Genomic DNA, 20,512 nt, shown 5'->3' with positions numbered 1-20,512 from the left:
TCTGTGTTCAGACAAAGTGGGCATAGCACCGCAGGGCAGGGAGGCACGGAGGCCATTCATTCACTCCTTAGGTCCCTGTTTATACCGTCACCGTTCCCAGCTTTTGTGGCTTTGGGTGGTGCTCTGGGCCTTTGGGGAGTCATTTTATGCCTGGGGCCACTTACTGCAGTGTCCACCAGTAGGCAGACACGTTGCCCTTTGCAGGTGGGCCGACCTCGGGGATTGTTTTTATCACTGAACATGGGCGAGATGAATAGGTCCATGCTTGGCACTTGAGCCTGGGATGGGCCTTAAACGAAAGTCTAGGCTATTTGAGTCCCAGTGTCCAGCTTCATAAATTAATTTCCTGGAGCCAGACTTCGACAGCTCAGAATTGGTGATTATGACAGATCGATTGTGGCCTGCCGGGGCGACCTGTGCGCCCATTACTCGGGAAGGCCCTTCAGCCCCGTCTTAGCACTCACACGCTTCCTGGTTTAGCAGAACTGTTTTTGATAACTGAGACACGTGGAGGGTCAGGCAAACTTGGGGTTAAATCTCATTTCCCTTTAGTCTTTTTTTAAAAGAAGAAGAATCAGAAAACTGTTTGTAGACCCTCAGGCCGAGATCAGGGTATGCCAAGGGTGTAGGGGGACTGGGGACATGCCCCCGCGGCCTGGGGCCTTCCTCACTCTGGCTGCCCTGGTAGACCCTTCTTCTTGGGCCTCTGCAGTGGCCGTGAAAATGAGTTCCTGGTCTCGGTGAGGCCAGAATGCCTCTCCGAGGACTGCTCAGCCTGTCCTCTGTCCCCCACGGCTCTGATAAGCCTGTCCAGGCACCGGGTCTGTGCTCACTGCCCTAAAAGGCAAGTTATTCCAGGCATGGAGTGAAGCTGTTTGCTTCCCGTTTCTTTCCCTCCCACTTCACTTTCCTGCTATTTTTAATTTTTAAAATTAATTTGCTTTCCAGGAGAATCACTGTTTACGTATTAAGATCCTAGGGGATTGTTACTACTGCGTCTCGGGGCTGCCTGAAGCAAGGGCTGACCACGCCCACTGCTGCGTGGAGATGGGCATGGACATGATTGAGGCCATCTCGTAAGTGCCCGTCTGCAAGGGGACGCCCATCTCGAGGAGCACTGTCCATTTCCAGGGGCACTGTCCTATCTCCAAGGCACTGTCCATTTCCACAGGGACTGTCCTATCTCCATTGCACTGTCCATTTCCAGGGGGACTATCCCATCTCCAGGGCACTGTCCATTTCCGGGGGGACTGTCCCATCTCCAGGAGCACTGTCCACTTCTGGGGGAACTGTTCCATTTCCAAGGGGGACTTCCTGTCGGAAGGGGACTGCCTACCTCCAAGGAGACTGCCTGTCTGCAGGGTGTACTGTTTCACAGCCAGAGTAACTGACTGGCTTGCCATCTGGTCAGACCAATGGAGGCAGGGAAACAGTGGACAGAGCCATTTCCCGAGGACCAGCGGGCCACACAGGAGGGTTGATTTGCTCTTGCACGTGTTGAGCCTTCTCCTGGGCTCCTTTCACCCACAGCAGCCGGGAAGCTTTTCCCTGAGGAACGTGTCCCGTAGGAAGGAGGGCTTTGCAGGACCAGCCGGCATCACGCTGTGTATGGGCCCTGCTCTCCAGTCCCTCACATCCTCTCACCATCACCAGCCAGGGGTGGAATCCACCGGCCCCATTTCTTCCCAGATGAGAAAGATTGGGCTCAGGTGGTAAACAGCTCCCCAGGGTAATCCTCTTAGGCAGGGAGTCAAACTCAGGGGTTCCCATTTTAAGAAAAGCCACCTTCCTGGGAGTATAGCAACAGGGATTTTGGTCACTTCTTGGTCATTGGTGGCCATAGAAGGATCCCTGGTCATTAAAAACCACGGACAACACACGCTCACATGTCATCCAGGGCACGTGTTAGAGGTTGTGTCCAGGTTCTGTAACTTTGAACTTTAGAAGTAGCCTGGGCAAGGGCAGAGGGAAAGCCATAGTGGGCAAGATCAGAGGTCAGAGTAGCTGGCCAGGAAGGTGGCCAGGTTCATTAAGTGTGGCTCAGTTCTGTTTGGCAGTGACTGCCGAGTGCCCCTGCGTGCCTGGGCCAGACAGTGGGTCCCTTGCCAGGAGCACGGAGTCAGTTGAGGGAGAGAGGTTGCGACTCCATTGCCCTGAAGTGGGCCTGCCCAGGGGACACCATCAGCTAAAAGAGGCGCACTGTGGTAGGAGGGCCAAAGAGACAGCCGTTGATTCCATTGAGACGACCTAGAGAGACTTCATGAAAGAGGTGGCCCTGGGCGTAAGCCAAAAAGGTGGAATGAGATAGCATCAACTGAAGCAAGTGGCCAGAGGCATAGCTCCAGTAAAGTATTTGCAGAGCTGATCCCAGCACAAGAGAAATGATGGATAACATAAATCTTCCCTGTGGTGGGTGTCAGCTTCTCCCTGGTGGGGTGGGGTGGAGTTCTCACGGTCAGAATGCCAGCCCCACAGCTGGCTGAGGGCTCATCCCCAGCGTGTCAGGGAGGGTCCACGTCAGTACACACTGCGTACCTCCCCCCAGAACACCTGCACCCTCTTCTGCAGACCCTGGGCCCCAGGCACATCCCTGGGGATGGATAGCTTCTGTCTTACTCCCCTTCCCACAGAGGGGGCCCGCCTTTTATTGGGGAGCCCCTGGGTACGTGGGTGCATGTGGCGGGGATTGGAGCTACCTTCTAGTGCATGGAGCACCCCTAGCCCCCTGCACCTACCTGGGCTCCCCTTCTTTCCTGAGCAGACATATGTCTTCTCTTAACCTTTCTCCATTATCCTGCTAATGTCGAAGAAACAGCGATGTGGATAAATCCAAGAGCATTAAATGAATGGGATTTGGAGTGGCTGTAACTTCCCTATCTGGCTCAAGTAGGCACTAATGTGCATTTGCATTTTGGGAACACAATTTAACTGAGTAGCAATGGCCCCAGGTGCCCTAATCAGGGGAAGCAGTGGGACCTGGGGTTTAGAGTGAAGTGCCACACCACCTTGTGGCCAAGCCTGGCAATAGCACTTCTCACAGTTCTTAGCACCTGAGCTGCAGGGCGCAGCCCCGCCCTCCAGGTTGAACAGTCTCAGATTGGATTTGTGCTGGCTGCCAAACGACGCTTTGACCTCTGCACCTTCTGACGCACCCCCACCCGACCCCCTGCATTCCAGCCTCACCCCCACTCTGTGTGCCTGGCCCCTGACCCTCTCCCAGCCTCACCCCTGCTCCATCCCCAGGTTGGTCCGGGAGGTGACGGGGGTGAACGTGAACATGCGCGTGGGAATTCACAGCGGGCGAGTACACTGCGGTGTCCTTGGTCTCAGGAAGTGGCAGTTCGACGTCTGGTCTAACGACGTCACACTGGCCAACCACATGGAGGCTGGAGGCAAGGCTGGGTGAGTGAGAGCTGTGGGCAGGACCCAGACTTAGCTTCCCATCCAGCTCCACCCAGGGTACCTGTCGTGAGGAGTGGGGCTGAAGTGGGCAGGGCAGGATAGCTTGCAACCTGAGGCTAGCAGAAAGTCTTCAATTTCACAAATTACTAAACCAAAACCACCCCAAGTAACAGAGGTGGCAAGTTGTAGGGAACGTTGGGTCAACTTTGTAGAGTCTTCCCCCAGAAGCTATTTACACAAAACACGGTGGCTTGTGAGATGTGACAGGTAGGGTCCAGTTCTAGAGGAGGAAGGAACCACAGATAATTTTCGGGGTAGCCAAGACAGAAAGGAGGTGGAATGTGAGCTGGCCTGGACGATGGGCAGGCTTCGGACAGACGAGGAAGGTGGAGTTGGAAGAGAGTCAGGCTGAGGGAATGGGGTGACGACAGGCACAGGACAGGAAAACATGGTGTTTCCAAGGAGTGGGAGTGGGGCAGAGGGCCTTTGAGGGACCAGTGGGAGAAAGAGAGCCTGTGCTAAGAGGGACGTTCAGACCAGCCTGGGGGATTTGGACTCAGTCCTGTAGTCAGGTTTGCAAAGTTGGTGAGGCTCGAGGCCGAGTTCTCCCGGCAGGCTCATGATATCTTATGTGGTTATAACAGAACACAGATGCGATCCGGTGTTGTCAGGGGGACACACACTGGCCAGGGCCTGACCTAAGCCACCTTGATGACGTAGGAGGGACACAAGATGCTGAGGCTGGGATCGAGGTGGGGGTTAGCCTTTGAGCCAGAGGTGGGGGCCCTGGAATTGGAACCACGATTGAGTCCATTGCAGCTGGGTCTGCCTGGGGGCTAGTGTTCTGCATTCACGTTTTCTGCCCTCCGGTCCCGCTTCCCTCCCCACCTATAGACGCATCCATATCACCAAGGCCACACTCAACTACCTGAACGGCGACTACGAGGTGGAGCCGGGCTGTGGGGGCGAGCGCAACGCCTACCTCAAGGAGCACAGCATCGAGACCTTCCTCATCCTGCGCTGCACCCAGAAGCGGGTCCGGGGGGCCGGGGGGAGCTGGGGGGTGGTGGGGGGCTGGGGCCTTCGTTCTTTTAGGAGCAATGTTTGCTTGGCCTGCTGTGTGCTTCTCTTTACTCTTTCCTGAGTCAAGTCATGAATTCTCACACAGTCGTGGTCCCTGCATCTGGGGAAGGACCTGAGAGTCACAGGGGCCCTGCAAAGGCTGATGGCGAAGAGGGATGTTTTCACTTTGCTTCTGCTGCAAAAATGCACAGGCCTCAGATCAGTTAGCAACGATACATCAGAAGGTCACGAGATGGAAATGAAACCTCAAGGAAATCTGTGTCTGTCACATACTTTAGCTCCATCTCAGTCCTTCCCTGTTGCCTAAACTTGGCGGAAAGTTCTCTCTCTCTCTCTCTCTCTCTCTCTCTCTCTCTCTCTCTCTCTCTCTCTCTCTCTCTGCCTATCCTATATATCTTTGTGTCTTGAACTTCTCTGCCCACCCTTTCACTTTCTAGTCTCTTTCTTCTTTCTCCTTTTGTCTCAGCCCACGCTATCCAAAATATAAAACTGAATTATCAGCAGACTTTAGTATTCTATTTTTAATAGTGTCATGTTCCAGCCCATAAATTTTTAAAATGAATGAAGAGAACATTTTCTATTTCTCCCTAAATTAAAATGCCTTTTACTTATGAATCTTTCAGTTGGATTTTTCTGTTGGTCAGAGCCTTCTGATAGAGAAAAGGTTCCCTGTTTCTTTCCTAAGGAATTAGACTAAAGACAAAATTAAGCGGTGAGACAAGTTCAGAGAAAGTCTTGGATGAAAGCAGAAGTAGATTTTTTAAGGGCGGCAGGGCTCCTGGGGCCAGGTGCCCAACCCGAGAGGGCCAGCAGAGGGCACCTCATCCTGCCTCAGCAGTGCACCCAGCACAGGGAGGGGTCTTGGCTGCGGGGCCTCTGAGCGAGCTGCATCAGCCCCCTTCACGGCCACCAGGAAGAGGGATGGAAGGATTTAAGGCACTCGCTGGAGAGCTCCTAGTGGCTTAGTTGACGTATATTAAACATTTGCTTGTTGTTTGGCTAGGGTTAAATGAACTGAAACCCTGCCAGGCCACCCTCCACAAGGCCTCCAGCCCCACCCTCCTGCCCCACCCAGGCTGAAGGACTGCCCGCCACCCTACCCTCGGGTCTGTGGGTCTTGGCTCTTCCATCTTGACAAGTGGTCCAGAAAGGATGAGATAGAGACAGACAGTGACACCCCCCATCCCAGCGGCGTCAGCTGAAGCAGGCTGTGTCCCCTTCCCTCTGCATCCCTGCTCTGACAGGCTCCCTTCCAGGCTCGGGGAGGGACGTGGGGTGTAGATTGTCTCAAGTCTCTACGGGCCTCCCCAACCCTCCAATCGAGCCCATTTATTAGATGGATGGACAGACGAGTGGAAAGAAGAGATTGTGGTTGGCACATGGGTGTCTGGCCAAGGCCCTGTTTGTGTACCTGTACAATGTATGTCAGCCCTGGAATCTTGTATCTAGTGACCCACTAGAAGCTGGAAGCTGCCTTCTTGACAGCAGGGCCTATCCTACTGCCCACTCTGCTAGGACATGCCTATTTTGGATAAGTTGAGTGGAGATTGGAGTCCCTGGTTTCCTCCCCTCCCCATCACCCCCAGGTACGAACAGATCCAGGCTCTGCCCACTCCCGAGAATTCCGTGTGAAAGACAGATATTCCTATGCCCATTTCCTTTCTCACATGACCAGCCTCGTTGTCTTGTTCTGGTGCTCTCAGCTGGGCCAGTCAGGGATGGCAGGGGCTTGGAGGGATTAGGATGCTTTCGTGGATGAGCTCCAGGATCCTGGCAGGACTCTGGGCTCCAGGCTATGCAGGGAAGAGAAGGGGAGCTGCCTTGAGCCCTGGGTGCCCGACCAGGCACCTGGGAGGCATGAGAAACTCCACCCGGAGGCTGATGCATCTGTGTTGCTCTTGCAGAAAGACGAGAAGGCCATGATCGCCAAGATGAATCGCCAGAGAACCAACTCCATCGGACACAACCCGCCGCACTGGGGGGCCGAGCGCCCCTTCTACAACCACCTGGGCGGCAACCAGGTGTCCAAGGAGATGAAGCGCATGGTGAGTGCTGGGGGGGGCAGTGTGAGGGCACCACTCTCCAGGGTGGGCCTTCTGAGGGTGTGAGAGCAGGCCAGGCTCCTCATTGCCCGAAAGAATCTGGAGAGCTGCAGGAGGGAACACTGGAAGTGGGGCTCACCTCAACTTTGGGCGAGGAGCCAGAGCACCTGACTTCTGGCTCTTGGCATGCCGAATTTGGCTTTGCTGGCGCAGGCTGGAAGCAGCCCCCTCTGACTGGACTCCAGCCAGAGCCTCCAGTGGTCTCTGGGCACTGTCTGGTGAGGTCCCTGGGATTTGGGTGGGCACCATCGTGTCAGATGCCCTTCCAGTACCTGCTGTATTTCTCAGGCAGTTGAAAAACATGCTTTGGCTCATTTATTTAGAGACCACTCCAGTGCTTCTTGGCAAGTGACCAGTAATGGTTCCCTTTGCCCTCTTGCTGAGAAATACCACTGCTAACTCCAGCCTGCCAGTGGGAGCTCGCAGGCTGAATGAGTGGAGGCTGTGGTAGGGTGCTACCCCACCTCAAAGGACCCTGCCTGCCTCGGGGGACAGACACCCCCAGCGTCGCTGCACATCCCAGGGAAGAGCTAATTCAGGGTGTGCTGCCCAGGTTCTATCAGTGATGGTAGAAAGAGGAATTCAGAAGACGGAGAGGAAAGGAAGAGGGATGGCAGACGTCATGTTACAGCAGCTGTCTTTCTTTCTTTTTTCTTTTTTAAAGATATTATTGGGGAAGGGGAACAGGACTTTATTGGGGAACAGTGTGTACTTCCAGGTCTTTTTCCAAGTCAAGTTGTTGTCCTTTCAGTCTTCGTTGTGGAGGGCGCAGCTCAGCTCCAGGTCCAGGTGACATTGCTACTTGCAGGGGGCGCAGCCCACCATCCCTTGTGGGAGTCGACCCGGCAGCCTTCTGAGTTAGGAGCACGGAGCTCTAACCTCCTGAGCCCCTTTCATTTTACCTGAGAGCGTGGCTTTTGCATCGGGCACACTTCTCAGCTCCAGGGCAGCCTGGCTTCCAGGCGGAGTCCTCCACCCTGAGGAAGGGCTGGGTGAGGAGAGAAGGTATAGGGACGTGTGACCCACAGAGCCACAGGGCGGGGGTAGAGGAATAGATGGGGCATTTGTACTAGGACCCCCAGCTGCGGATCATAGATCAGACTAGCTCTCAGTTGCAGCAGGAGGAGTTAGAGACAGACTCCATAGGAGTCCATGTGAGTCAGCAGACAGAACCAGGACCTGCGGGAGGGGACAGCTGGTGACCCAGACACTGCTCCTGGCTAGCCAGCAAGAAGCAGGCGATTAAGGTTTAAGGAAAATGTATAGGAGAGAAAAATGAAGTGAGTCAGACCTCCATTTTAACTTTTGATGATACAGAATCAGCTGGCAGGCACCCAGGTTACGAGGGAGCGGAATGGGAGAGGCCTAGCCTTCCCCTTGGCTTTGACCTTGGATTTCCACAGACCTGGGCATTGTGGTCCAGGTCTCCAGCCACCACGCCTCCCTCAAGGGCCTTCCCCAAAGCAAAGAGCAGTTGGTGGACCTTCCTTTTTTTTCACCCCAGCCTTTTAAATTATCCTGTGGACTCTGTACCCACATGACTAGATGTCAGGCAGTGAGGAGGGGTGAGAAGAGAAGGGAAAAGGCTGAGAGCAGGGTGAGAAGACGGGGGGCTCCCAGCAGGCCAGAGGAAAAAGGGGAACAGGGGAGCGGCAAGACAGGAGGAAAGAGGACCAAAAGGGTAAGTGGGAGATGGAGGGGGAGCTGGAAATGATGGAGAGTGAGGTAGAAAGAGAAGGGGAGGGAAGAGGTGAAGAGGAAGAACCACCAGCAGGCAGGAAGGGTGCCCGGAGGTACTTTCTCTATTTAAAATCTGTGGAAAGTTTTTTTTCTTTAGTGATATTTGGTATTAGCGGACTCTAGTTTTTTCAGAGCCTCAGCGGCAGTTTGGACCCTAAGCAACAGTTTGGCAGATGCATTAATCATTGTTATGACAAGGAACCTTAGAAGAAATAGCAGAAGGGCTGTAATTTGGGAACAGGTAGTCTTAGAGGAGACAGGCTGCAGGAAGGTCTCCTTCCGGGTGTTAAGTGCCTCACCCAGCAGGGAGGGAAGGGAAAGTGTGGGGACCATCCTGGCTGGGCAGAGGGGGCCAGCATCCAAGTACCAACTCCTGGCCCTCCAGCATGCCCAGGCAGTGTCTGGGCTGGGGATGGGCTAGGTGTTGGCGGCTTTCGGGCACACTATTGGCTTTTAGAGTTAAACTGGCCTGAAATCAGAGAAAGACGCAAAAGGACAGCTTCTACTCTTCCACTGAATGTGGCATGGGGTGCGGGCCTGGGAGGTGGGAATTAGATGAAGCAGTCACTGAGAACAGTTAGAAAGGTGCTAACGTGTGGTTAGCTGCTTATTTCTTTAAATCTCATTCCAAATTTTACTCAGCTTTTAAAACGTAGTGACGAGCTATGCTGTTTATGTTTGGGCATGAGTATTATAAGGTCCCTAGGGTTATTTATTAACAAGAAGGTTTGACAGAAGGTGTGTGCGTGGACTTCTGCTCATCTAACCAGGCCCAGGGAAGCTCTGCATCGCTCAGGGGTGGAGGGTGGGCCCAAGTGCCTGGGGAAGATAAGCACCATGCAAGGATGGGCGTGCAAACCAGACCCTGCGCTGCAGCGTGATCGGGCTGGGGGCCCCGGCCTAAGGGGGAGGGATGGGGAACCAAACAGAACGCCGGAGCTGAGCTGCTCCCCAGAAGTGCTGAGGCACACACCGTAGGAACCCATCTGAGGGTCCTCCCATCCCGGCTGAAGACCGTTGTGCTATAACTAGTAAGCGGGTCAGGAGACTCAAACCCAGTGTGTTGGACCCTCTGCTCTGGTTTCTGGACCAGAGTGTTTTCTGACTCTTGTCAGTTCTCCACCCCAAGCAGATGCTGAGCTCTCCACATCCACATGGCCCCACCCCAGTGTGCTTAGAATGGACCCGGCCCCAACACCAGCCCCCGTGGATGACCAAAGGAGCAGTAGACAGTCAGCAGCTGGTTTGTTAAACATGATGGGTGTATTTTAGAGACCAGCATAAGCGTAATACAGCTCAGTTGTTCTCAATCCCAGAGTAGAATTGTTGGTGGCCCCTGTGATGGAACTCAGTGGGCCAGCGCTTGTCCAGCTTCTGCTCTCCGCTCACGCTTGTGCTCCAGGGGGTCCCGGGAACGTCTGGTAGGAGCCTGCTCCAGACTGAGCTCTCACTGGAGTGAGACTTTTCTGGCCTAGGGCTGGAACAGTGAAGTAGGCTGGGTCTCGCAGCCTGGACAGGGGGCCTGGCGATTCTTAGCAGACAAGGAAACAACTGCCAGGAGCCTGGGAGGGGCTCAGAGCCCAGAGTTGGGTACTTAGACGTCCGCCAGACGCTGCTGAGCTTCCCTGGTAGCCCTTAGCTGGGGGGTAAAACAGACAGAGCTGCGTCTAGCAGCTCTGGCTCATGGAGACTAACATAAATCCTGCTTTTTGTATTTTCAAGCCATGTCCTCAGTAGGAATGAGGGGAGGTGTGTTCCTCTGGGGTTTGGGTTTACTCAGCATTTGCTGACCTCCCTGTTGGCCCAGCCATGTGTTCCCTGCTAGGCCACAGATGAGAGGTCATTCTCGGCCTTGTCCTGGCAACCTGAGCCTTACCTGAAACTGCCTGGCCTGGGGCTGCCTGTCACCTCCTGGATTCCACCCCCTTCCCATTTTAAGGAACCCTCCCTTCTTTCCACCACAACTGGTCACACCCTGACCACAGCTATCCTTCTGTGTACTTTATAGATTAATTAGAAATAGGGCTTGGATTTAGCAGCTGGTAAGGGACCGTCCCACTCTCACCGCTGTCCTGTGTATGTGAACATCAGATCGGTTCAAACCCGGGGCAGGTAGGTTCCTCGCTTCCTGGGTCCCCAACTAGCTGGCCTTATAAGAACACATTGGTCCCCAGATACCAGAAAGGCAATTGCGGGTAACTGGAGTTTAATTTTCTTAAGCTCCAAACTTGTGAACTCTCAGGAGATTTCAGGTGTGCTCAGTGGGGCTGGGGTGTGTGTGTGAGGGGTGTGATCGGCTTAGCAGTTTCTCTTACCTCCATCTGAGGAAGTGGCAGAATTGGGAGGGGAACCACCAAGCCCCAGGTCTAGGAGGTGGGGAGGAGACATTTTGGGGACTATGACAAGGAATTGTGTGTGGGGACAAGAAGAGCTTAGACTCATGGATTTTTGCCAGTGAATAAAATGAAATTGCAGTGTGCCCTCAGTACCTAGCATACAGCCTGTCCCATAGGAAGAAGCCAGCTGTATTCACCAAAGGGAGGGAGAGAGGGAGGGAGGGAAAGAAAGAAGGAAGGTAAGTAGGGAAGGAGGGAACGAAAGGAGGGAAGGAAGGAAGGAAGGAAGGAGGGAAGGAAGGAAGGAAGGAAGGAAGGAAGGAAGGAAGGAAGGAAGGAAGGAACTACTGAGTGACAATCCTCTCTAAAGCTAGTTGGGGAAGTGAGGAACCCACCCACCAGGAAGTGAGGAACCCACCTGCCCTGGGTAGTCAAACTCAGGCTCCTTACTGACATAGAGAGAAAGGAGCAGCAGCCTCCCCACAGCCCCGTTTCGGGAAGCCTTTGTGTTCTTATACTCCTCCTCTCTGTGTTCCTCTTTTCAGGGTTTTGAAGACCCCAAGGACAAGTGAGTAATGTGCCCTTCTTCATTCCCGCTTCTTCGGCCTGGGAGATAGCTCCAAATCTTCATGATAGCTCCATGGAGAAGGAAGCCACACAGTCTTGGCTGAGAGTGTCTAGAACCTACGACAGCTAGAGACGAGCAGCCCGGGAGGCTGGGGCTCAGCACTGCCCGTTTATAATGTCTGGTCCATGCACACACACGTGTGTCCACACAACTGCACACGCACATTCTGCATGTGCATGCGTCCACACAGGGGCTGTGAGCCACCTGGCTGCTTTAACCTGGCTCAGGCACTCTCTCGGAAGCAGGTTTCATGATCCTTGGGTGCTGAACTAAAAACTCTATTTCTTCAAGTAAAACCTAGTCTTTGAGTGGGATTACTGACGGTCCCTTAGAACTGGGAAGTGGAGGAGGGCCACTGAGACCCCTGTGCAAGGTCTGCACTTTGCTGAGAGCTGCGTGTGCGTGTGTGTGTGTGTGTGTGTGTGTGTGTGTGTGTGTGGCCTGCGCCACTTCCCAGTTCTCAGGGACCGTCAGTAATCCCCCTCAAGGGCTAGGCTTTACTCTAAGAAATAGAGTTTTTAGTTCAGCACCCAAGGATCATGAAACCTGCTTCCGAGAGAGTGCCTGAGCCAGGTTAAAGCAGCCGGGTGGCTCACAGCCCGTGTGGCAGAAGTCACACCGGCCAATCTCAGCTTTCCTTCCTGGATGATGGTATAGCTGGAGAATGAAGAGCAGAGACTGTTAGCTGTGGGGGAGAAGTAACTAAACCTTTGGTTATAATTCCTAGTAGCATTACTATGATACAATAGTATACCAACAGTCAGAGAAACCTTATTGTTAGTGAGGCCCTCTGGCCAGCGGGTCTGAGACTTTGGCAGTTTCCTACGCATGTGTGTGGCGGTTAGGAGGGGGCTTGGGCTTCCGGCTGTCCTGGTTGCGGTTTCAGCTTCCACACTCCTTATGAGGGCAGATCTTGGGGTGGCTGTTGGGCCTTGTAATGGGCCCCACGTGTGAGGGCAGAGCTGCTCTCGAGTGGCACCCCTGGTGGTCAGCCTGTCTTGTGTGTGCACCTTTTGCTCACAGGAACGCCCAGGAAAGTGCAAATCCCGAGGATGAAGTGGACGAATTTCTGGGCCGTGCCATTGATGCCAGGAGCATCGACAGGCTGCGGTCTGAGCACGTTCGCAAGTTCCTCTTGACCTTCAGGGAGCCCGACTTAGAGAAGAAGGTACAGCACCCTGAGTGGGAAGGAGGCCCCCAGGCAGAACCAGGACCAATGGGAGGGAAACAAGGCCACAGGAGGCTCTCTCCCCTGTCCCCGTCACCATGGAAAGAGCCTATCCAGTGGCCTCAGTTTCCCCAGCTCTGAAGCTGTGCTCTCCAGGAGGTGGAGATTTTACGGAGACCTTCTTGGTTGGAACGGATAGATCTTAACCTCCTTGCGCCTCAGTTTCCTTATTTGGAAAATGGAGATATTTAGCATACCTACCTCAAAGGGTCATAGTGAGGATGAAACAAGTCCCTGTGTATAAAACATGATGCTTGGCACATAGTAAATGTTCAATAAATGTTAGTTGCTGCTTGCATTGTTTTTGTGGTATTGTTATCACTGTCATTACCAGTGGACCACCCCGCTACACTGAACCTCCAAGTGTTAAAGTTGGAGAAGCGGCAGTCAAAATCTCTTTGTCCCATCTCCTTACATTGTGACTGAGAGAACCGAAAATCAGAGTAGCTGCTCTAGTAGCTGTGCTCTGGGCCACCCAGTGAAGTGGGGACAGAGCCTGAATCAGTCCCTGGTTCGGGGTCTTTGCTCCACATCCAAGGTCTCCCCAGTGTTTGGTTAAAATGAATGTGCTCACGTGACCTCACGTCACTGTCAAGTGAGGCACACTGAATTAGGAAGGAAAGCTATCAGGGAACTAGTCTGCTGAGCAGCAGTCGGTGGACCTGACATGGATCACCGTCGCTGGGTGCCTGTGCCAGCACAGCCGCTGGTTGGTACTGTGGGAGGAGCCAGGGCTAAGAGTCAGGACCTTGGAGAGGAGCTGTGACCCTGGACAAGTCTTGTGACCTCGCTGAGCCCAGGCTCACTCATCTCTGAAGTAGAAACAATAGCGGGCCTGTGCCTACTTCCTGGGGTGCTTGCGATGACGCTTGTCGACCTCGGCACATGTCCTAGCGTGTAGACGGTGCTTCGTAAGTTCAGCCATGATTCTTACGAATTACTCTCACGGTGATCCGGCCTGCAGAAGGTTTCTGGTTTGACACAATTCACCCACTCTGCCCACAGGCGGCACCTTATGGTGAATAGGACTGGTTTCTCCAGAGCTAAGGCCAGCGCTGGTCTGCGGGTTTTCCCCCTCCTGGGAGTGGGCTGCCCCAGGTGTGTCTGGGATGGAGCGGGGCTGGAGCAGACAGGCCGGTGCCTCCGCCGCCTCACCCTGCCCTGTCCTCTCAGTACTCCAAGCAGGTGGATGACCGATTTGGTGCCTACGTGGCGTGTGCCTCGCTCGTCTTCCTCTTCATCTGCTTTGTTCAGATCACCATCGTGCCCCAGTAAGTACCCATCCTCCCGGCTCCAGGGGCTCCAGGAGTGGGAGGGGAGGTCATGTGGGAAAGCGGAGGTGGGAGTCAGCTGAACTTGCCCGGCAGGGAGAGAATGTTCCAGACGTGTTCTTGATGGGATGGAGAAGTCGGGAGTTTGACTCCTCCGTGACGGGAGGCCGCGTGCTCTGGGCACTGCCTGACTGCATGGGAGACTCCTCACCCGATCATCTCATCCCATTTAAACCCACACTACAGGCATCTATTGAATCACCCAAAGTCTTCACCAGGCTTGTTTCTGCATGACCTTTGGTTCTTACACAAAAAAATCAATACATCTTCAAAAGATAAAGGTTTTCTGCTACTCTGGATAGTTCAAAGAATGAATTTCAGGTTCTGAAGGCCTTTCTCAAAGAGATGCTTCTGAACTCTTCTGAGAACTGGCCGTGTTGCTAAGAGAGGCCTGTGGCATCGCAGGGGACCACTCTGAGTGGGCAGTGGGCTTTTGGAAACGAAGTGTTTGTTAGCTAGTTATTCACAGTCATGTCTAGGTGAGGAATATAACTGTTCTACTGTGTGCATGTATGTCTATATATATGTCTAATACCGTGTTTCCCCAAAAATGAGACCTAGCCGGACCATCAGCTCTAATATGTCTTTTGGAGCAAAAATTAATATAAGACCTGGTATTTTGTATTATATTGTATTATATTGTATTATATTGTATTATATTGTATTATATTATATTATATTATATTATATTATATTATATTATATTATATTAATTATATTATACCCTGTCTTATAGTAAAATAAGACTGGGTCTTATATTAATTTTTGCTCCAAAAGATGCATTAGAGCTGATTGTCCGGCGAAGTCTTATTTTCAGGGAAACACGGTATGTGCATGTATACATACATCATTTTTAACTTTTTATTATGCAGTATTTCAAACACACAGAAAATAATTAATATAATCAACAATCTATCTCCTAGATATAACAATTGTTAATATTTTGCTTTTTTTTCCTGATTGTTTAAAGTAAATTTTAGACACAAGGATGTTTTGCTCCTGAAAAGCTCAATACACACCATGTGAAGGGCATTTTCCTTCTTAACCACAATGCCTTACATACCAAACAAAAGTAGCACCAGTTCTCTACAATCATCTAATATCACGTCCATATTCAAATTTCCAAAATGTCTTCTAGTCTTGGTTTATTCCTAGCCAGGTTCTACTCAAGACCCACTGGTTGCATTTGGTTATGTCTCAGAAGTCTAATTTAATCTAGAAGGCAATCACCCCAACACTTTCTGTTTTTCATTTTGAAATAATTGCAGACTTACGGAAAGGTTACAACAGTACTATAGTTTCTGTGCACCCTTCATCCAGTTTTCCATAATGCTGACGATTTACATAACCGCAATACAATAATAATCAAACCCGAGAAATGGACACTGGAATGATACTATTCACTAATCTACAGACCATTCCTAATGCCGTCCGAGATCCCCCGAATGGCCTTTCTGTGGTCCAGCAGCCAGTGCAGGATCTCACATTGCGTTTAGCTGTTGTATTTCCTTCGTCCCATCTAATCTGTGACACTCGTCAGCTTTACTTGTCTTTCATGGCCTTGACACCTTTGATGAGTACTGACCAGTTAATTTGTAGAATGTCTCCATTTGGGTTTGTCTGATATTTTCTCATGATTAGATTGAGATTATGTGCTTCTGACAAGAATCCCACAGGAGTGATGTTGTGTCCTCAGTGCATCACATCAGGAGGTACAGGATGTTGACAGGTCTTATTACTCAGTGCCTTTTATTTTGAATGACACTTGTTGAAAACATAACTCTTAAATTTGTTTGTGCTGTGACTCTGTCAGGATTCCATGGGTGCAAACCAGGCACTGGCACCCAGCTGCACTCTGGTTATGCAGCCAGTGACCATTGTCCACGCATGGACACTGGGCAGAGCCGGTGGGTTTGTGGGTTCTTATTGGCATAGGACCCATTTTTCTGTATTGAAGTGGAGCTACAGGTATAAATAAGCAACCTAGGTTTTCTGTCCCATTGCAGCTACAAGTCCTCTTAGCTTGGGTGCATAATCCTGCCCCTTTGCCACTTTTCTTTTTCTGCAGCATGGCGTCAGGGCTGGGTTATCCCAGTTCCCTGCTCTGCCTCCAGCTGCTTCATTCCCTCCTCAGGCCACAGCTCCCAGTTGCTAAGACATTGAGGAGTTGCTAAGGCATTGACAGAGGTCATTCTCTAGCCCTCCTCTCTAGGGAAGCCTTAAAAGCTACTTTAAAGGTCTTTATTTCCTTCTGAAGAGAGTTCTCTCCCCTTGTTCTATTTGTTTAAGGCAGCTAAGTGCTGGCTTCTGGGGGAACCTGGAACAAAGACGGCCGTTTGAATGCGTCCCTACAGGTGTCCCCTGCCTTCTCAAGTCCTTCACTTGCCTTTAAACTGCTAACAATGCCTGGTATCTCCAGGTTACTCTCACTCCCTGAAAGGTGGGGTGATATAGTGGGGTGTGCCGTACCTCGGCCAGCCCCTGCTCCCAGAGAGCCAGTGGAAGGTTCCAGATGGAAAGTCACTTGCAGGTCTTTTGTCTGAGGATTCCAGTCCCTGGTAGATGTTAAGATCACCTGTGATCTGCCTCTGAAAGGAAGGGTAGCAGGAGACCCCTGAATTTTGGTTGTTGTTGTTGTTGAACTGACTAGGAATAAGAGAGCAAAACCTGAGCAGGACTTGTTTTAGGGTCTGGCAGTAGGAGGGGGACAAGGCTTAAGGACTGCCCTTCAAAGAGACACATCACTGCTGTTTCTCGGAGTGGCTGGTGGGGATGACTGTTTATCAAATCAGTTTTCAGCTTGTATAGTTACTTATCAAGCCACGAGTGGCTACTTGGAGGGAATAACCAAGTGATTTTTAAAATGGGTCCTTCCAAGCTAAATGACGAGAGTGTGTGGATGGCTAAGAATTAGGCAAAATACTGAGCAGGTGTCACCTGGTTCTCCGTTGGGTACACTAGAGGCTGCTGCTCCCCCTGGAAGTTGCAGAAAGATGGCAAGGGCAGGAGCTAGACGGTCATGGAGCAGAGTCTTGACTCAGTTCCCAAGGCTGTGTGAGCCTTTCTCAGTGAGTCAGGGGCTAGGAATGGCTGGGAGGTGGGTGCAGGGCAAATGGAGCAACTTCTGCTTCCTTCGCATGGGCTCTCAGAGCCCCAGCCCTCCAGAGCGGTAAGATGGGCACTCGGAACCCGCAGTCTATTTGCTAGGCCAGGCCTGGGGAAGCTGCTGCCCTGTCACCTGGGCACGACATCTTCCATCCTTATCATCTTTTAACCCGGTCCACCCATAATTCCCCACCTCCTTTCTTCTTCCAGCTCCGTGTTCATGTTGAGTTTCTACCTGACCTGTTTTGTGCTGCTCACCTTGGTAGTATTTGTGTCCGTGATCTACTCCTGCGTGAAGGTGAGTCTGGCTGCCACCTGAGCCCTTGGTCGCCGTTTCCCCTCCCTTCCCAGCCCTCCGATAGGGGCCCTCCCAGCAGCCTGAGAGTCCCTGTTGGGACCAGGGGTGCATGATGCCGGGTCACAACTGCTGACTGGCGCTGGCAGCAAACTGGGCAGTAGGGGTGCAGTTAGTCGGGGAGCCTCATTGGTACTGGCTGTTTTAATTAGCCTTCGCAGATCTTTGCAACCAGAAGATAGTGTTGCTACCTCTTCTCTTCGTCCACTTGGTATGAGGTGGGATGCAGGAAGGCACTTAGCACAGTGCCTGGCCTGAAGCCGTGGCCAGTAAACATTTGCTGAAAGAACAAGTGTGGAAGAGATCTCTCGACGCCCCCTTCAGTGTTCCCACGTGCCCTGGAATTGGCCCTGGAGGGGACCATAGACTTGATGGCTTTTGAGCTCCATCCATCCATCATATAGATGAGGAGAGGCCCAGACAGGGCCACACAGCTAGTAATGTGGGCACAAGACCCTGTCCTGGGTTTTTCTCCCACGCCTCCTCTTGGGCAGGCTGTGTCCCCCAGCCAGCTGTGTCTGGTCTGTTGTAGGAATCACTCAGGTTCCTGTTTGCCTTCCCCTCATTGCCTACCTAGTGGTTCAGACATTCCCTGACAGGGTCAGCCTGGTCCCAGAAAGCACTCTGTCCCTGGGCAGGTGCAAGCCCTTTCCACCTTCTGCTGCAACCATTTCTCCGCTCCTTACTGACACTCGGAGCCAAGCCCCTGGGGGTGTGTGGACATGGACCTGGCCCTGCCATTACTCCCTACACACTCTGCAGTGGGCACCATGTTCTTCTGGAGGGACCTGACGTTTGTCACCTCCAAAAGTCCCCGTTCCCTCTCTACCCTCCAATGGGGTCCTTCATTAGGTTGGGCTATTAACGGTTGTTTTTTTTTGAGACTTTTTTATTGGGGAAGGGGAACAGAAATTTATTGGGGAACAGCGTGTATTTCCAGGACTTTTTTCATTGGGAAATAGTGTGTTTTTTCCAGGACCCATCAGCTCCATCCAAGTCAAGTTGTTGTCCTTTCAGTCTCAGTTGTGGGGGGCGCAGCTCAGCTCCAGGTCCAGTTGCCGTTGCTAGTTGCAGCCCACCATCCCTTGTGGGAGTCAGACCGGCAACCCTGGGGTTGAGAACACATGCTCCAGCCAACTGAGTCACCCGGCCGCCCAGGAGCTCAGTGGCAGCTCAGCTGCAGCTCGTCTTCATTCTAGTTGTGGAGGGCGCAGCTCGCTGGCAGGTGGGAATTGAACCGGCAGACCCTGTTGTTCAGAGCTTGCCCTTTAACCAACTGAGTCACCCGTCCGCCCGTTAACTGTATAAATCACCTGATGGTCCAGGTCTCGGTGGACTGATTGTCAGAACTGGAAGCTCTGGTAATCACCTGATGTGGTGCTGCCCCCCCTCAGAGCTGGAGCAGAAGTAGGTCCCGAAGAGGAGCAGGCGGCCCGGGGTCACTCGGAGAGTTGGGACGTGTGCTCAACGGGTTGTTTCGCTGCATCATAGGGGTTAATCCTGGTTCCCTGCTTCTCCACCAGCTCCTTCCTCAAGGCTTTGTGTTCAGTCAGTCACCTCCTGGCCTTTTGGTCTTTCCTTTCATTGTCACCTCTCCCCCCACCCCCAGCTTGCTTTTCCACAGTGGGCAGTCCCATTTTCTTCCTCTCGTGGCTATAAGAGCACACCACATATTCACAACAGGCAAAAGGTGGAAACAACCCAAGTGTCCATCAACAGATGAACAGATAAACCAAAGTCGTGTATGCATACAATGGAACATTATGTACCCATAAAAAGGAATGGAGTTCTGACACATGTTACAACATCCATGAACCTTGAAACCATTATGCTATAAAGTGAGGGAAGCTAGACACAAAAGGACGTATGTTGTATGATTCTACTTACATGAAATATCTAGGATAGGCAAATTCATAGAGACAGAAGGTAGATTAGAGGGTACCCGGGGTTAGGATGGGGAGTTATTGCCTGATGGGTACAGAGCTTCTGTTTGGAGTGATGAAAGGATCCTGGAAATAAATAGCAGTGATGGTTGCACAACGATATGCACGTCATTGACACCACTGAATTGTACACTTAAAAATGGTTTAAATGGCATGTTTTATGTTACGTGTATTTTACCACAGTAGTCAAAACCTAAGAAAAAGCACACCATAGCTAAAAGGGCCTCTTTTTTTTTTTAACTTTTTTTTCTTTTTTTTTTTTTTATTGGGGAATATTGTGGAACAGTGTGTTTCTCCAGGGCCCATCAGCTCCAAGTAGTTGTCCTTCAGTCTAGTTGGAGGGCGCAGCTCAGCTCCAAGTCCAGTCGCCATTTTCAATCTTAGTTGCGGGGGGCGCAGCCCAACATCCCATGCAGGAATTGAACTGGCAACCTTGTTGTTGAGAGCTCGCGCTCTAACCAACTGAGTCACCAGGCCGCCCCTCCAGCAGCTCAGCGACAGCTCAGCGACAGCTCATTGTCTTCAATCTAGTTGTGGAGGGCGCAGCTCACTGGCCCATGTGGGAATCAGACTGGCAACCCTGTTGTTCCCACCTTGCGCTCTAACCAACTAAACCATGGGGCTGCCCTAAAAGGGCCTCTTAAACATTCTTTTTCTAAACCCCCAAAAGATTCTTTTTAATTTATAAACAAACTGAGGCAAAGTCATTGTTTGTTTGTTTGATTGAGGAAGTTGTTTAGCCTATTCAAATCAGAATCAAAGCTAGATGTAGTCTATAGTTTTTAAACTGGAACCTAGACTTCTCTCTTTTCTGTTCACTGCTTTGGTAAACCTCAGCTACACCGATTTCGTTGGGTTTATGTTCCCTGATTTGTGAGTGTGTCAGTTGGTGGTGGAGGGTGGGAGAGGGAAAAGGGGAGGAGCAGGGAGGAGAGCCTCATTTTCTCACCTGCACTGGCCATTTTAAGTTACTATTTTGGTCTAGTGAATTCTTTTTGCCAGTGTTGAAGATTATTTGTGAAAATCATTCCTGTCTCTTTTTGTTTTATTGAACATATTTTGTAATCAACGTCACATTCCGTAAGCTTGTTCTCAGTTCCGTTATCCAGCCCACTGATTTTTCTGGGTTCTGTGGAAACCCAACTTTCCTCAGGGGAAGGCTGGTTTGGATGGAATGCCCACCTCCCTGCCCCCACCCCATCCCACCACACACCACACACACACACACACACACACACACACACACACACACACACTCC

General features: G+C 51.8%; 1 protein-coding gene across 4 annotated transcripts in view; it reads left to right on the top strand.

Moving 5' to 3' along the window:
• The window catches only part of ADCY5 (adenylate cyclase 5), a 153,724-nt gene that overhangs the window by 105,150 nt on the left and 28,062 nt on the right, over nt 1-20,512 (top strand). For 3 of the 4 annotated variants that reach the window (XM_081026196.1, XM_081026195.1, XM_081026198.1), the window contains exons 5-12: nt 949-1,076; nt 3,244-3,402; nt 4,297-4,438; nt 6,390-6,530; nt 11,209-11,231; nt 12,315-12,459; nt 13,693-13,790; nt 17,166-17,253. In XM_081026196.1, the coding sequence (XP_080882322.1) occupies nt 949-1,076; nt 3,244-3,402; nt 4,297-4,438; nt 6,390-6,530; nt 11,209-11,231; nt 12,315-12,459; nt 13,693-13,790; nt 17,166-17,253 (924 nt within the window). The remainder of the gene's footprint in view (nt 1-948; nt 1,077-3,243; nt 3,403-4,296; nt 4,439-6,389; nt 6,531-11,208; nt 11,232-12,314; nt 12,460-13,692; nt 13,791-17,165; nt 17,254-20,512) is intronic. The other variant, XM_081026197.1, reaches the window with a different exon arrangement.

Source organism: Rhinolophus hipposideros (genome assembly GCF_964194185.1).
Source record: "Rhinolophus hipposideros genome assembly, chromosome: 2".
Taxonomy (NCBI): domain Eukaryota; kingdom Metazoa; phylum Chordata; class Mammalia; order Chiroptera; family Rhinolophidae; genus Rhinolophus; species Rhinolophus hipposideros.
This window is presented reverse-complemented; position numbering and strand designations above follow the sequence as displayed.